Source organism: Thunnus albacares, chromosome 6, assembly GCF_914725855.1.
Source record: "Thunnus albacares chromosome 6, fThuAlb1.1, whole genome shotgun sequence".
Lineage (NCBI taxonomy): Eukaryota > Metazoa > Chordata > Actinopteri > Scombriformes > Scombridae > Thunnus > Thunnus albacares.
This window is the reverse complement of record NC_058111.1, coordinates 21,979,428-21,998,335: the sequence shown is the minus strand read 5'-3', so window position 1 is coordinate 21,998,335 and position 18,908 is coordinate 21,979,428. Positions and strand designations below refer to the sequence as shown.

General features: G+C 39.7%; 1 protein-coding gene across 1 annotated transcript in view; it reads right to left on the bottom strand.

Moving 5' to 3' along the window:
- The window catches only part of dner (delta/notch-like EGF repeat containing), a 76,968-nt gene that overhangs the window by 26,970 nt on the left and 31,090 nt on the right, over window positions 1-18,908 (bottom strand). Inside the window, exon 2 of the mRNA XM_044354099.1 lies at window positions 73-417. Coding sequence (XP_044210034.1) covers window positions 73-417 — 345 coding nt within the window. The remainder of the gene's footprint in view (window positions 1-72; window positions 418-18,908) is intronic.

The following is an 18,908-nucleotide window of genomic DNA, read 5'->3' as shown; positions in this document are numbered from 1 at the left end:
ATATTTGTTTATAGATTCTGAAGATGAAGTCAGTCCGCAGTAGCGTGAGTTCAACGCGGAAGTTCATCTCACCCTGTCTGCCTCCCACGGCACCACCAGCAGCCTCTGCCCAGGTTTGGGTTTCCATGGCTGCAGGGTGGGAGGTGCTGGTGTTGTGGTGGAGGGCACGGTGGTTGGCTGCGGCGGCTGAGTGGCGGCTACGGTCGTGGAGGCGACGGGAGTAGCCAGCTCAGGAGCGGAGGGGGTGGCTAGGTCCCAGTCTGCGGCCGGCAGGTCCAATAGGATTTGATCGCACCTCTCCCCCTCGTAGCCTTCACTACACTCGCAGGTGTAAGCCGGCTCCCCCTCCTCCCCGCCGTTGCTCCGGCTACAGTTTCCATGGAGACAGGGGCTGCTGGCACAAGGGTCTGTGAAAAACTGAAATAAGGAGAAACATAAATAAAAACAGGAAGAGCCAGAGAGAGAGAGACAGAACAAAAACATTATTATCTAAGTGTGTTTTTCAGCTCCTGTCTGCACTGCTGTCCTCCTGTAGTCTAAACCGTCTGATCATCTACATTTTTTTTTTGTCACCTTCGGTCAGTTTTTCCAAGTATCAACCTGGGAGCGTCATTTTATACAGGCTCAAGGAGTGGTCCTTAAAATACTGTGAATAACAAGAAAGCGCATACTGTTAGTCAAAACTCCTTCTTTTATTGCTCTCTGACTCACTTCCTTTTATTACATTGTGACTCTGTGTTTCTAATAAATTGCTGCAGGCAGATCTGGTCTATGGCATAGGCGGTATAGGCGAATGCTAGAGGTGCCATCCATCCATAGGGACGCCCCAAATGAGGGAAATATTGCAAAAAAAGCCTACAACAACATAACTACATAGAATAGCCTATTAAATAGACCCTATTTTCTGAGTTGCCTGGCGTCCCCTGGGTGTAGGAGAGACTGGAGGCAATTGTAACAATTTTTGGGTTTTCTGTCATAACTCAAAAACCTTTTGAACTATTTGGATGCAGTTTGTATGTAGGAAACTTGTATCTGTGTTCTACTTGTTAACAATCATCAAATGTTTTTACAAGCAACGTTAAAGCCACAGTATTGATTGAAACACCAGAAGTCAAATGTTACATCTGCCCCCACATGCAGGGGCGATTGTAACAACACACATAATACCTTCATATAAATACCAAGGACCACAATAAACTCTCGAGAATATAGATATAGTTAAAACAATTTAATATCCATTGAACAATTCATTCCAGTTAAACTAAAACAGTAAATCATAATTATACTAATATAAAAACAATTAATGAATAAGCAACAGAAGAAGCATCACACATACAAAAAATGGGTTTCCTTTTATCAACATTTAGATATAGTTCGAGACATCAGTTTATCTTTTGGCAGGCTGAGAGGGATCATGTACATCATGAGTTTCATGGTTCTGTCTTGTTTCTGATTGGTGCAATTTGAGATGTTACAGTTGCCCCCGGTCTACTCTTGCTGTTTATGTTTATACTGTTATCGGCTATAATGGGGATTGGGTGCCGTTATTGGCTGGATTTCACCATCAGCAGCTTTTTTATGAATATAATGTAACACCCAATGGTCACATATACTCCTCTTCTCTCTTCAGATGCACTTTTGAAATATTTTAATCCCACCACTGCAAATCCTGGGCCACCTGCAGACACCTTCTCCACCTCAGCATCTTCCAGCAATGCAGCATCAGGTTCTTTAATACTGTTTTTATTTTGTGGGAGGGGTTTTTGTTTCTAAAAATAAAGAAAATCTCAAAGACATAAAGCTGTGCAGTTTCTGTGTGAGTGTATGAACACTGGTGGTGGAACTGGCTACGATGCAAGGAGCACCAGCTAAAACCTCGCCTATGGCACCACATTGGTCAGGGCCGGCTCTAGTTGCAGGGCTGCATTTCTCCCTCTCTCTCATACACACATATACTGTAATTTGACGGTACACACACACACACACACTCGCATTTCATTTCAAAACAAGATTTCCCCCCATCATGCAGCAATGATAAAAATGCACCCTGACAGTCTCCTTCATGCTGTTTTCCCTCATCAATAATTGATCATATTTGGAGAAAAACATTATGGATGTTGAAGGTGAAAGAGGACAAAGCCGAGCTTTACGTAGCTTTCCGCCTAACACCGTGTTGTACTTTTGCATGGCTTTCAGAGCCTTCTTAGGCTTAAGAACGTCTCTAATCCGGCTGTTTCTTTTTTTCTTTTGGCAAATTCACTGAAACAGCTTCAGGTATCTGTGGCTCCAGCTGTCCGATTTAAATGTTTTCAGATAACAGTTTTAATGACACCATGAGAAAAACAAAAAGCCATGCTGGAGCGAGGGTGAACAGAGGGATGGTAATGATGCTCATACCTAATCCTCCGGTGCATATGGATGTGTATATGAGCATGTGAATGTACATATGTATGTGTGTGTGTGTGTGTGAAAGTGAGAGAGAAAGAACGAGAAGCAGAATAACAGAGCGTCATTAACAGTCCGTTCTCTCCACGACTGAGTCACAGCTCATTAGTGCTAATCTCTCTCAGGTTCTTACTTGCGATGCTTCTATCAAACTTTCTCTTTCTGCTCCGAAGCGCAGCAGTCCCAGCAGGCCACTCGGATGTCCTCACACAGTCAGTCCCTTGTTCTTATCTCCACCCAAACAGCACCAGGGATTGACTTTAACCTTAAACCTTTAGGAGACAGCAACGTTTGGCTTGTCTGGGTTACAGGAAACATTTAAGTCCAGCTCATGACCTTTTTCATGTGTCACTCTTGATTTCTCCTCCATCCTCACAGCCTCCATCCATGCTGCACAGATTGTCCTCTAATAAAGCAGGTACATCAGGATTTATAGACGGCTGGTGATATAATCTAAAGTCTATCGGAATAAAATGTCACATTTATCTCAATAACTATAAATGTAACCATTTCTTTTATGCAGCAGTAAATAATATTTATTTCCTGTGCTTTCTTTCTTGTAGTTTTTATATGTTTGTCTGAATTAATACCACTGTGATCCTTTAAAGATTCCGGTAATACTAACAGAAACGACCAATGTATTATCAGATCTGATAATCATTTCAGTCATTTTTCAAGCAAAAATGCCAAACATTAGTTGGTTCCAGCACCTGAATTTGGAAGATTTTGATGGAAATTTGTACAACTTTCTGACTAAATGATGAATCTAAAGGAATGGAAATAATGCAAATAATCATTTGTTGCAGCCCTTGAAGCTGAACATCTGCACTGCTGATTGGTTGAACATCAGGTTAAACTCTCATCTCAATTATATCAGATTCAGACTATTTAGTAAAAACTGCTATTTTGGTTGGTAAAAGATTCACAACATTAGTAATTTCACTAATTTTGTTCATCGTTCATCTCTAACTTGTTGGTGACATTACTACTCAGTGTATATGGCGCTCGCTATGTTGCTTGGTATCATTAGTATTCATGCATTTGGGCCTGCATGATTTTGCTCGTTACTCTCCAGCACCAAACAGCTTATACGCCCTGGGCTCTGGCAAAGCATGTGAATCAATTTCTTCTAAGCAGCTGATAATAACCCATATTAGTCTCTTTATCTACAGTATATTGCCACATAGACCAACAAACAGAACAAAGAGATTCTCTGAGGCCAAATTAATTGCTTCACAAGGTGCTGTGATCTATTTGCTAATTTGGGATGGGCGCCCTGAGGAGAGAGGATCAATACAGCCGAATGGAGGGAAACAGCAACGCTACTTAAACTATTGGCATCATCAATTTAACCTGGTGGAGGGGCTGGGATGAGTCTGTTACTCCTGCCATATCACACACACACACACACACACACACACACACACACACACACACACAGATGTGTTCTTCAAACTCTGGTAGGGAGACACATTTATGCAAGTGAATACATTCATATGCATTTCTGCACAGTGTGTTTTAATTGGACTGGACTGGTGAACGAACGACACAAAAGAAAGCCATTATGTAGAAAGTGAGCAGAACTTCGGGTGTAGGTTTATTCATTTGGAGAATCGTAAATTAAATATGAACCCCGGCAAATGGATAATGTAATTTAGCAGTGTAAACACAACACGTGACCACTATATTACATCCTGGTCTCCGCACATCAATAATGTAAGTGAAAGAAGTGGCTGACTAAGCCTGGTAAGAAACATATGGTTACAGTATAACGTTCCCTTTTTGAAGTTATTGCAGCCAAACATGTTGTGAAGCAATGAAAAATGCTGTGCGTGCACTGCACCTTGACATCAACCAAACAAACTGAATGGTGTCTTTTCAAGCTGTTTAACTGTACGCCTGACAACCTGACATGTCTGACAATTAACAAAGATGTTGACGGTGAGACACATTGAAAGGAAGGGAAAGGAAAGGAAAGGAAAGGAAAGGAAAGGTTTACATTCTGATGACGCATCCAACAGATGTGACATGTTGTGTCACTGAGCTGAAGCTTCTGTAATGAGAAAAAACAAAAAAAATTCATACACTCATGTTATAAAAAAAATTAAGCCCTGCTCAAAAACTCAGCTGAACTTCTGCTCCTTTCTGTCTTAAGGGCATGTAAAACATTCTCCATAAATTAACATTTTATCTGCATAAGAATATTATCTTTAAAATCTCTTAATATTGTCATGATGTGAGTGAATTTGTCCTAATTGTTTAAAAAAGTGAACTGAAGTCAGTTTGACTGCAGAATTAGTGATGAAAGGAGCCCTTTAAAAAAAAAAAAAAAAAAAAAAAAAGCACAGGCAGGAAAACTGGCAGAAGTGCCCTTGAGCAAGTAATTACTGTAAATCCAAACCAGTGCAAAAGATCTGAAGCTGCCCTCTGACCTCTGAGAGAGTAAAAAGAGAATTTCTCCATGCAGATTAATAATTGTTATTATAAAACTGCCCACTATCTGTGTTATATCAGCTCTGTCCAGGGGGTTATACAGTAGTTGAGTTGTATTGCAGCCTGCAGAGGGCTTAAATCAGCCTGATATTACAAAATAAGTGGGTGGTGATCATAAACAGCGAACATTATTGAGGAAAGTGGTTCTCTGAGGAAAAAAAAGGCAGCCATGTGATGATTTATCCTCCACTTCTAATGTTATGAAAAGAACCTCAACAACTGATTTTTCGACAAACTGTTGTTGTCGAGTGAAAACATGTGCTGCCAACTTCTCAAGAACTCAGAAAAATGGCCTTGTTTTTAGCCTGACCGTGACTGAGCAGTATGTAATCCTTCAAGTAAAGCTTAAGAAAGATCAATAGCCAGAGTTATGAGGTTTTCCCAGTGCGGATTGCCTGAAGTAACTCAGCAAGTGGCTGAAATGCTTTATGTGCAAAAGTTGTGTTTTGCTGTTCAGTTATTTAAATCACAGCAGTGAATGGTGAATGTTAAAGGTGGTTTTCATACTGTAATGTCGGATGTCCGTGTTAAAAATGGTCAAAATTCCAAAACTCAAAGGAAATGTATGTAAAAATGCTCTTAACACAGGTACCTCTATATCCACCTCGTGATGACGTCAGATTGTTTGCACATGCCCACAAACGGCAGTCCGTTCCGTAGCCTTTGTTGCTAAGGCTGTTAGCACTGTCCACACCCATATTTCAGATTGGATTCGGGCTTGGTTGTAATTGAGAGGTTTCCATTATGAGTAAAGTCAGAGAAAAAGAAGTAAAATCTGATGTTTCTTGACGAAGCCTCTCCTGGAAGTCTGCTGGCCAATCAGAACAGAGTGGGTTCACCGGGAGGGGCCTTAAACTGAGCGGCTGCGTAAAAGACCGTTATAAGATAAATAAGGAGAACAGTAAATCATGCAAAGATATTCCAGTAGAGCCCCAGAACGTAAATATAGACCTGGGAATGTGCATATGTCAACTTTAAGGTCCTTCTTTCATTGTTTTTTAAGGTTTGGGCGACAGGAAAATCTTTTACACGATTATATTTTAGACAGTGGTGTGCTTCAACTCTGAGGCAACAGGAAGACGCTTTCCTGTTTCATGATAAGACCCGCATGCACAAAGTGAACTCCATAAAGAAAGTGTTTTGTGTGGAAGATCTTGACTGGCCAGCACAGAGCCCTGACCTCCACCTCATCCAACACCTTTGGGACGAACAGGAACATTGGCTGCGAGCCAGGCGTCATCACCCAAACTCAGTGCCCGACCTCACTGATGCTCAAAGGAAGAAAATCAAGAACAGAAGGTGGACGGTGTGCAGAAAAGACTTTGAAGGTCACCATTGCATCATTAAATGTTTTGGGAGTTTTCAGTATTCAGTGTGTGGACTATCTCTCATTTTTTATTAGCAAATCTTGTGGAAAGAATGTTTGAATCATTGCTTTTAAGACTTTAGGTTCAAGTACTTAGATTAGTGGCATCTTCTGTCTGAGAAGCTACAGCCCTGGTGGAGCTTGATCAATCTGCTGTTTCATAGCAGTAGTTAACTGAGCGCTTCATTTCACCACTTTATCAGCCACTTACTGTTTATGGGTGACTCATTTGAGCGATAGGCGATTATACTGCAGGGGTTCACTTGAATGGCCAGATCGTTCAGCTAATCACACACAAAATTAGTTAGAAGGGCAGAAATGACTCACAATGCATTTGAGGAAACGTCAACAAAGTTTTGCACTAAGCACGAAAATGGTGCAAATATACACAATAAAAAGTGTATTATAGCGTAGATTTGATCAAGCATAAATTATCTGTTTGCAAAGTAGGTTTTTCAGCATTTTTAATATAATACATATGCAGGGTATGTATATGTATTGTACATGTCAGGTATGTCGTCATAGAGACGAGGACAAACATACAGAGACACCAGCAAAGAACACGAAAAGATGAGTGTGTGACACTCTGAAAAACTGATATGGTCACTCAGCAGGTTTCATGAAATTGTTTTACAGCCCCTTTATAACGATCAAGATGTGTTGCCATAGCTACAGTAGATAGGTAAGATGAGAGCAATTAGCACACTGTACTATACACAGGGAGTGTGTGTGTGTGTGTGTGTTTACACGCCCCCCACCCCACCTGTGCCTTACACACAGTCTCAATATTTGCCCAAAGAGTCCCATCATGCTGCAGAGAGGTGATCCATCTTATAATCCACTTACTTGCTCATCTGGGCTGTTCATCACCATTTTGTCTCCTTCAGTCAGAGACCCCACCCCCACCCCCCATCCCGCTGCAGAGGCAAACTAGATACAGATAGCGTTTGCTTAATCACTCTCTCATGAAAACACTTGCACACAAATAAGGAAAAAATATCTCTGCAGGATCTCAGAGAGGATTAATTTGTCTCATAAAAGTTGCTCCAGCGGCTATACGGAACATCAGGATGTTCATATGTGGACGACTGCAGTCGCTGTGATGCAGTGATGCCACAGAGCATCTGCAGTGTCTGATGGTGAAGTTTGAACACTGACAAGTGCATTTCCAGACACAGCCAGAAATATTTCAAAGAATAGGGTGACATGTTCAAAGTGAAGCAGAGCTGTTAGGTTGAGCGGCAGGCTGCATTTTTAACTGTAGTTTAAAGTAACTCTAGATTTCCCAACATCACTTTGAGAATTGTTGCTTCAACTATCTCCAGATCATATTTTTTTTCATCTGACCATCACCAACAACAAAACTAACTGAGAACATCTCAGGCCATTTGAGCTATCTGCTTTTTAACACATACAGAAGCTAAACCCCAAACAATCCACTGACAGCAAGTTTTCTTTCTTCAACCTTCTAAATAACACACACATACATACTGTAGATGAGGGAAGGACCACGTGTCTATATGATAAACCCACATCATTCTTGTAAAAAAACAGCTTCTTTCTTTATGAAACTGACTCCAAAGTGTGATAGGGAAGCAAATACTACTGTCATTTGGCAGAAGGATGCATCACCAACAGACATGAGAAGAAGTTTTGGTAACACTTTACTTTATGTCCTATTTATCATTTATAAATGGTATATAAACATTTAATAAAGGTTTATAACACACTATAATGTAGCAGATATAAGGACATTTTAAGTGTATATTATAATATTACAACTGTGTTTTAATATATTATCATTATCTGTTTACAGCAGCGTCCAAATATAAATGCCCACAGGAGGAGTTATAGTTGACAAATACAACAATAAATTCTCATACTACATTAGTGTGTTGTAAACCGTTTATTAACTTTTTATATATCGCTTATAAATGCTAAATAGGGAGACTTAAAGTAAAGTGTTATGTAAATTTTCAATGTGGAGAGTCTGAGATTTAACGAGATTGACTGTATGTACTTGACCTTACATGCCGACATATGCGGCTGAAAAACATGATCAACGAACAAAAGATCACAAGTGCATCAACCATCACTGATTCACTTTTGAAATGAAGAAAAAATGGTCTAAATGTAGATTCACTTCCTTACATAATGTCTCATCTCACAGTCTGTTCTCATCATTGTTAAATTCCATGTTTCTGAGTTATTCAGGAACAACTTATTAGAGCTTCATCAATTATCAGCAAGTTCCAGATTTGTTCCTTAATCATTTCTTGGTAAATATTCAATATTTTGTGTACCTGTTAGTGTTACCAAAAAAAAAAAAAAATCAAAACATGCATAGTTGGCACCTCACACAGATTTTTGCAGCTGTTAAATATAGAGCCATGTCTTATTTGCTTCTTTCTTTGCTGTTTTTGAAATTTTAATAAAATTCAGTGATGGTTAAGTGCTTTGACTTGCAGTCTGTGTTGTGTTTCAGCCACAAATGTCTGCTCAGACAAAAACACAACTCTTTCATTTTTGTCTGAGCAATGAGCAGGGTGTGTAACATGCTGTATACGAGAACTGGAACATTTCACCTGATGCATTTCTGGCTGTCATTCTGAATTAAGAGGAAGTATTTCACGTGCTAAAAACATCTAGAGGTTTATCAAAGCACTTAAAGTCAGTAGTTAAACTATAAATATGCTTCAGGTTTAGCCAGAGACAGGAAGCTGGATTTTTGTCAATTATTCTGGAGCTTATTTCATATTATGATTTAAATAGTAGGAATTCAAATGAAAATCTGTGCTGCAAACATCACTTTCAGCAGGATCTATGGTTATGATAACGTGCTTCTCTCAAACTGCAGCGCCGACTACAAGGAATATCAGTAGAAACTTCATGTGACGTATCTACAATGGTCTTATTTTTCATGTTTTACTAATGAGAGGGTGCTTAAAAATTGATGCGTCTGATCTAGATCCATCTTTTTTTCTTGTCTTTTTTTTTTTTTTTTTTTAGAGTGAGCGGGCGAGTATTTGTCAAGCGTTGGCTGTTTGCTGAATTCGAGGCCACAGAGAGAAACTGGAGCATCTCTCTGCATTGCGTAATCTCACAGGAGCAGAACAAACATCAGGAAATATAAAGGCTGGAGAGAAAATACAACCCTGCAACACACAGGCCATGCACCCTACAACACACACACACACACACACACACACACTTATACATACATATACACACATTAGCCTCCAAAGATCGACATCTGTGAAACTGCATCACCACAGTTAGGGAATTACTAGCAGAACTATGACTATAACAGCCAGGGAACAAATACTCTGTAATTATATAATCAATCATACAGCAATTAGCTAGATGAACTAATTTAAACTTTCATATAGCCAGCAGTAATTTTTATCTCGAATGAGCAGTGCATAATGAGCACCAGCTAAAACAAAATATTTAATTCATGATAGTGACAAAATAATAGGCCTGCTTGAAAATCATCCTTCAATGGTGTAATTTTTCCCCTCAGTATTCTCTCCAATCTGCTCTCCTGAGGTTTGGGCCCTGGGATGTGATCTGGTTGTATAAGGAAGAGCCACAAAAATCTAGAAATGAAGTAAATACTTTCAGAAAAGCATGAAAAATCGCTGCTGGTACATAATTAACTGTATTAATCAAGTTAAAAATGCACTATGTTGGAAACGTCAGCTTTCATACAGCCCCAGGAATGTGTGTGTGTGCAGTGCATGCAGGCTTTTTGAGCTGCATCCCTGTTTTAGGTGAGGAGTGACCATGGAATTGGAGTCGAGCAGGCGAAGACGACCGAATGAAGCATGAAGAAACAAATAAACCGACGATTAAGGAATCAACAAAGCAGAGAAGTGGTCCAGGCGGAAGACGATGAAGATCTAAGAGCATTTCCAGATATAAACCAAAGATAGTTTAATAGAGCTTTATGAAAACTGCTGGTCAAAGTGAGAGATTTCCTCCGTCGTGGAACTGTATTTAGACCTTTATAACCTGTCCATATGACAAAATATGACAATAAACTGCAATATGTACTCCTTACATAATAAGTGGAGAGTTCAAATTAGGGGTGGGAGGAAAAAATGATTCTTAGACGCATCGTGATGCGGACGATTCTGCACTGATTCACAAATGTCAAAAATGTCTGAATGTTAGTTAATAACGTGATGTTGACAGAACAAAAAAGGTGGAACTCAGCTGTGAGGGCAGTGCAGCAGCCAGACCATCTACAGCACACACACACACCCTAGAGTTATCATGTAGTTCATCTTCAAAACAGGCAGCGGCTGCAAGCATTGATTTAATGACTAAATAATTACAGTTTGTGAGACAAACATGAAGGATATTGTGAAGCTTCTACGTCATCACTCAGAGATTTTCAAAGATTCCCACCCCTAGTTAAAATGCATCATACTGTGAAGTGAATACAAGCTTGTCACAAGAACAAGCTGAGTTTCAAGTGTTTTATATAATGCTCACATCATGATGCAAGACTGTGTCAAACATTTCCATCCTTGGCAGAAAAGTGGCAGTTTTGTTCACAAGAGGATCAACATTTTTGCCAGCGAGTCTAATCTCTGCTCCTTCTTACAATACAATAGACTTATGGAAAACCAGCTGAGTAACTGCCTAAGTGTCAAATAAAATTGAAAGACTTGATGAGTCACAGCTACTGTGCATTTTGTACCTGCACTACAAAGCCTCTTTTCACAAAAACTCAGAGGATGTGTCTCCAGGAGCTTCCTGAAATTTCATGAAGCAAGCAAAGTGTCTTAAAATGCAAATGAATGCTCCATGCATGAAGTGAGTTAAATAGAAAAGGGCTAATATGCCTTGTAAATAGATAAAACACAAAAATTCTTATGAGGCAAAAAATTGGATTTACTGAGCATCTATTCAGAAAGAAAATGGGAACATTGGACTCGGTAACATGCAGTATATTTTCTAGGTTTTTGGTAATCTGAAATACCAGCATACAAACCATATGGTATGTTTTAAATGGTGTTGCAACAGCAAACAACCTCTGATAAACTGACTATATGCTACCTGCTCAGCACCAAACAGCAGACAGACAAAATTAGCAACTAGAGTTAGCTGGTGAAAAAGGTCTAGTGAGCTTAAGATCCAGAGATTTCTATCAGGAGCTGGTGGAGAACAAAGTAGAGCTAAAAAAAAAAAAAAAAAAAAAAGAATGAATGTTGGACTTACACTTGTCAGGCAACGAGAAGGACAACTCATTAACCAAAACAACTCTCAGGATAAGTGGTTTTTTCTGCATGTTTTGATGTTTTTCTGTGCTGAAGTGACCAAAATTAATTAATGTGCATTTGAGAAAGTATCTTCAGTTTGTGCTACTATCATATAAAGGGACACAGGGACACATACTGTATGTGTAATGCAGTTCATTGTGGTGGAACGTTTCACAAAACTTAATGTGAGCATATAATCTGAACAGTGGACAATGCTGTTGGTAGTGTTAGCATGGTACAGATTATATCGTGGCCTCGGTGGCTCAGTGAACATGCTGGGTTTCTCCTCTGGATGTTGTAGTCTTTTATTCCAACAGTCCAAAGACAGACAGGTCAAGTGGACTGAAACCTCTAAATATCCTGTAGGAGTTAATGATGCTGTTCAGGAAGCACTGGCAACCTGCCAAAGATGTACTTTTGCTCAACACATGCTGTAATAATCTCTGCCCTTCATCCCTGAACATTAAAAGTGGATAAAGAAAGTAGACAGGTGAGATTTAGCTTCTTTCTTTTTTTTTTTATAACATTTTCAAGTAAAAAGGTAATCACCTGCCACCCTGTCAACATTATCATCTCAGTGATATCCAAAGACGGGGTAATGCAGTGTTTTGAGCTGGAGGTTAAGCATTTAAGCGATATCCCGTCAGTATTCCAGACAGACATTGTTGTTGTTATGATTTATTACACCCGTCAGTCAGAAAACCACCCAGCGTAAAACCCCTCATGATCCAGCCTCATCACTTCTGCTGTCAGCACAGACGCAGCTTAAAGACACCATTTTAGATACTCAGTCTGACACTTTCTCCCATTTCTATCACGGTCCTGAATGAAGGAGCAGGTGCTTGCTTGGATCTACTCATGGTAGGAAACTAGCTAATAACTAAAAGTGCATTTCTTTCCTTGCACCTTTGTTGTCACTTTCATGTTCCTTTATGAAACGCAGTGTCCTCTAAGCCTTTTTCTGTCACAGTCGTTGAACCTAAATTATTATTATTGGACAAATAAGAAGAGCTCAGACATCGTCGTCCTCCAATATCACGAAAACAAAACAACATTTTAATCTTTTAAGCCTACGAGTGAAAGTGAATAATTGTGTTGTTGTCTTGGGACTCAAGCTCATTAAAATACATTAACGCTCTTGTCATATGGAGACCCAACAGAAACAGGCCAACGACCCATTTTAGGGCTCGTGCTTTAGCTGAAGACACACATCAGTGTAAAAACAGTCCTCAGGCTTTTGTCTGTTTGGTGCGAAGAAGACAGAAGACATGAATCAAATCATCCACCGAGAAGGGAGTGACAGCTGTCGAGTGATAAAAGAGCCGAGGAGACAACAAGGCTGTTCAGATAAAAACGTTCCACCTACTTCAAGACAACTGCAATATTTTAATAAATAAATATTGGAATAAAAAAAACTTTAAATGCTTTACTAAGAGCACAAAACAGAAATAGATTTTTCTAGTGACCCTTTTATATGCTTAAAAATGAGATCAGTAGAAACTTTAATGATCCCCGCTGGGAAAGTAGGAATGGAAATAGAAATAGAAAAAGTTGTTTTGTCAACACAGAATGTATTGTCACAGCAAACAGCAACGAAAACACCAATGAGCTCATGCTGTCTCTAAATCAGTGACAAAGAATAAAAAGAGACAATGAAAAGAGAAGCGATGTTCATGCATCACATGCCCAGATGTCTGCTTGTAGAGTTTGGGAACAGCCAGTGAAGCAAGTATACTGAAATATCTTGGCCCCGTTTCCCAGCAGGAGCAACCGCAGCAGTTCCTGTGAAAATCCAGCACTTCAGTTTCAACACCATGAACAGCCAATACAATTACTCCACTGCATTGATCTGCTTAAGTAAACACTGTGTTTTCCTCCTCTTCAATAGGAGTGGAGAGTTAGTTTCTTCTCAAGAGGCTGCGGTCCTCAACAACTTTTTTTTTTTTTTCTTTTTAATCCTACGAGCCATTTTGGGTATGAAGTTAAACTGGAATGAAGAGTGTCAGCTGTCAGCTCTGCTATCTGTGAGGTGATTGACAAGTCTCAGACACGGCTAAAGCAAGAAGAGGTGGTGATCTCACTGACATCACAAACAACTGAGTTATATATAGAGGAATGCATGTAGATGTTAAAGCTGCACGAATATTTTCATTTTTACAATAGATCAAATTATATTCGTAGCATGAGAAGCGTCACTGTTGGTGATGAACCCACAAAGAAATATCACCCACTGTCTCTCAGCTCTATAAAACACTTTGGTTTTTATGACTCCAAATACACATTTTTCTGTCAGCTGAATGTAATTAGGCAGTTGTTTGCTAAGATGTTCATCATAACACCCTAAAAGGTGATAATATGTCAAAGATGTGTTTTCAAAAAGTGTGTTTTAAAGTGTCCAAAAATTAATCAATGCAGCTTTAAACCTGCATTACATTACTGTGTAAATTAGCATTAGCATAAATTAGCAAATTAGTAATTGCTAATTTAGACATCAAGCAGATGCAGAGTGACATTAGTATTCATTTGTGTTTCTGGCCACCTGTTGAATGCAGGTCCAATATTCACTCTTGTTTTAAGCTCTGGTTTGTTCTCTATCAACTCCTGAGGGAAATATCTGCTGATCTCTATAGTTGCCAAATGCTCCAGTATGCTAGTCGCTAACTTTGTATGTCTACCGTCTTGTGCTGGTTAGGTAGCATACAGTGGTTGTTTAGAGTAGCTTTGTTGAAAATAGCCCGCAGTTTCCTGGAAACAGTACTGATGAGAGCAGTGAATCTGAATTGAAACAGTAAAGTTGAGGCCAGAAAACCAAAACAATGAACTGAAAGACAATCAAACGCTCTGTTGAGAACTGAAGAGTGAAATAATAATTCCTTGTGATTTCTCACCACCAGCCACACCTTTTAATACAAGTCATGTGATCCATTGTTATTGTAAAAACATTGATTATAGTGGCTTTAAACACCAGTCATTTTTTGTATTAACCATTCAGCCTCATATGAAGATAGAGCTATTTACCAGATACACAAAGATGGTACAAATGCTTTACTTGCACAAAATTCAATATGACCAACAAACGAAAGTCATATAGACCATACAGTTTGTGCAGCCCTTCATGCTGCCTCATAAAAACAAATTACAGCAAAGCCTGCGGGAGTACAGCAGGAAAAAGATGGATTACTCTCATTCAGTTACTGCTCAGGGCTTCCTGCTGGCACTGCTAAACAGCCTTGCTCAAGGGTACTTAAAGCACACTTTAACTGCTTTCAGAGGAATTTACGTCCTGTGACTGGATTTTCTGGCAAAGTTTTTTCATATTCAGGCTGCTGCTGTCCACATTATCAGACTGAGCCATGTGAACCAGCTTAAAGCATGGATGTATAAAGAGAACTGGATACAGGAAGAGCGCCAAGCTTTGAAGCCAATTTGACATAGCGGCCAAACCGTGTAATTAAAACGTCACCTGATGCACACTGGCCCAAAAAGACTTTTTCCCATAGACTTACATTGTGAAAGAGACGTCTTTAAATCAGCGGATACATTTTTTTGAGCATCACAACCCCTGTGAAATGACTTGTCTCTCTATCAGAATTAAATCTGTTTGGTCCGATCACATTTCAAAAGCCTAGAAGAGTCGCATGATTGAGTTGTTTTATTCCCATTCAAGTTAGCTGGAGGGCTAAACCAGAAGTAGCCGACTCAGCCAGCGAAAGTCACTAGTGCGCATGCTCTATGGGCTGCAAAATGCCGAAGATCCGGGTACTTTCATACCGGGAAGTCGATTTTTTTTGGCTTCATGCGCCACTGAGCAACTTTCATAAGAATGAACGGGGCCCCGCCTCCGACACTGTATCCAGTTCTCTTTATACATCCATGGCATTGATGAGGTGCCATCTCTCTGAGCACAACACAATATGTTCATAATCATCTTTTTAAAATATAAAAAAAAATCCAGAAAATATTAATAACTGTTCTTTAAAAATGTGGCTCCCAGAAATGTATGAAAACACAAATAATCCTCAAAAAAAAAACCCAAAACAGTAGGCCTACATTTTCGTCCTCAATCTGCAACCATCTGCTTTATATTCATCCAAGTTGTTGTACCATCCAGTAACACAGGACGATGCCTGTGTTGTGGCCAGAAAGTGTGTTTTTGTCAGCGAGCCTTTAATGTTATCTATTTCTGCACATCAAAGCGTCTGTCATCCCTCCCTCTCTCTAGCAAACTTCCCCATCACTTCCTGGCCCAGTGGCTTCAAAGAGCAACTCCTCTTTAACAATTTGGACCCATGAAGCCTACACAAACATGGTCGAGCTCCCTGATAAATTTCAATCTCGCCTTGATGCATAAATAGATGTAAATGGAGGAGCGGTGGAAGGAACATGCTAATGAGGTGAAACTGCCCGTCGTACTCATAATTGTCATCCAAATAAAATATTTTAGATCTTTTTTTTAATCAATCTTGGTTTGTTCCTAATATTTTAGAAAAGCTTTGGGTGTTTTTTTTTTGCACAGGATCTGTCACTCACAAGCCAGCACACAGCAGGAGGATGCTTACTTCGCTCCGCCAGAGTCCCAATGCTGTCATCAAACACATGACATTAAATAACCTGCCATGATTGCCCGACATCATCCCTCAAAAGACAATTACCTCTCTACTCTTCCAAATGCTGAAATAGATAGAGCGATAGAGGGATTGATGCAAGAAAATGAGATCAAGAGTAGGAGGAGGAGGAGGAGAGGAGTAAGGAGAATACTAAGTGAGTGGAGAATGATTTAAGAGAGGAGGTGCTGCAAGGCTCTATTTATACCTATCCAAGTCAAGCCAGGGCTGCAGGGGACTCGGGCGTCTTCTTCTCCAGGGCTGGGACACACTTGTCTGTCTTCTTATTCTATCAGACAGGGACTAAAATGGATGAGGACCTCTCAGGCTCTCTCTCAATCCATCAGAAGCTGCTCTTGCAGTAGATACTTTGACAGAAAAAGAGATAGAGTGTCTTTTGTTTGGTACTACATCTCCCATACGCAGCTTTTTCACATTACAATGACAGCAAGTCTGTCTGCTTGCTTATTTATAAGTAAATACGCTGTAGTTCATCATTTAAACATATGAGTGAGCTAACTGAATCATAAAATTATATTTTGGTTTGGATCAGTGATCTAAAAGCCTCTAGCCTTGGACACATTTTGTCATGGGCATCTGTCGGGGAAAAGTATGTAGCGTTGTCTTCATGTGCAGCTACTAAATCTGAGAACCGGAGGTTCAAATGACTAAGTCTGCAATGGCAAAATGACACATTTAAATAAAATGAACAATGTGAAGTGGTTGACTTCATTTTTTGTTCATAGCTGTGTCCCAGTTTCATACTACATGCTAATCATAACATGTTTTGAGTATGTAGTGAGTATTCCAGTGTTCACACTGGAAAAGTGACAAGTCTCCCTTCACTCAAAAATGTTTTTCTTCTTGTTCCTGCAGTTGGATGTTCGAGCTTCACTGTGCAGAATGATGTACGTGCAGAGTTTGACACTGGAAGGATGTTTTCATACTCATCTGCTGAAAGTGGAAAGTTTCTCTGTGCTCACTGAAAATCAGATTTTAAGGGGTGGACCTATGAGCATGATTAGTGACATCACAACTATTTTGGAAGCCAATCCTGGTCCCGTACGCAACTTCCACAAGTGTGATGTAGAAACTTGAAGCCTTCAGTGGACAAATTATCATCATCAAACACACAAATTATGATTTAAAGCAGAGTATTTTTATATGTCTTAAGACATGTCTGAAGGGGATCTTTAAATATACTCAAAATGCTACAAATACTTGATTTGTGCTGTTAATGTACATTATTGCCCAACAATACACGGCACATAGAAAATGGAGGCACTGCTCTTACAGCTGCAAAATATCAAAACAAATTGTGGATGGTGGCGACAGCCTGAGGACTTCTAGGAAACTAAAATTAAGTAATAAATCATTGGCGAAACATATAGCTTTTTCTTTGTGTTCATTTCCTGTTAGTACAGGACAGTAAAGAACTGTAGCATCCCTGAGGAAGAAGATGTCACCTAGCTTTGCTTACAAATTATTAGCAAACACAGGCTACTGAGGACTGTAACGGCAAAAAACTTGCTTAGAGTAAACTTTAGTCTAATCGAGAGGAGGAAAGACAAAATATGTTCCCTCAGCTCCCTCTAGCTATCTCACACACACACACACACTATCTCACACAGATCTCCAACAGAGCTAACATGACTGAGGGGCTTCACAGCATCTCAACTGAAAACATGTTAATGACACCCTGGAAATCTCACTTAAACTATCTTTCTTTAACATCTGTGAACACAGTGACACTCATAACATAACATTAACTCTTAATATGTCATCCGGTCTAGAACAGTTCATTCATTTCATACATGTGTGGTATGAATGTGGGACATGTGTATGGTTTTCTCATCATGTTTCTTCTCCTCACTCAAGACCCTCCACCAGGCACAGACAGCAACAGACACCTCCAGTCATAGTTAACGCACATTTGTTTGCAACGCTGCAGCACAAACACCAAACTCAACACTTCCAAAAAAGGATCCTGCAAAGTCACACCCTGTAATGTTTGAGCCCTGTAACTTTTGCAGACTTTTGAGTGACACGCTACATTATCTCATGAGGAATGGTAACTCTTGTTGAGGAATGATAGCTTTAGGTTTAACATTAGAGTAAGGAGAGAAGATCAGTACACCATAAATTACCATCCATGAATGATTGTGTGTGTGTGTGTGTGTGCATTAATCAGAGTCATGAGTGATGGCATATCACCAGCGGTAGTGTTTCCGCAGCATGAAAAATGAGCAGTGTGTCTCTTCATTAAAGTAAAAGTGATCCGACTTACTGACAGCTCCAAAATCCAAAATCAGAGTCTCAGACAGTTACGGTGCAACACTGGATGTGTGTATGTATTTATGTGCAGTATATATCACACATATGTCATGTTACAATGATGTTATAGCAATAACACCACAGGGCCCGACGGCTGTTTTTCTGTATTTTCTCACTGCTGCCTTCTCCAAAGCATTAAATCAGATGCAGGCTCCGCTGTGCGACACAGAAGACTTAATGATTTGGATGGACGCCCTCCTCCTGGCTTTTAAGCTGTCTCTCTGTATGACATGCTGTTTCATCATTACTTTCTGCATAAAAAGTTACTACCCCACTGTGATCTGGCTTCCTGAGGAGCATGACTGTTAGTTATTATACGTTACGGTAAATTTAAGGTAACAGGTTTAGATGTAGATAGTTGGTGTATCCAGAGAGAGGGGAATTAAAGTATAAATA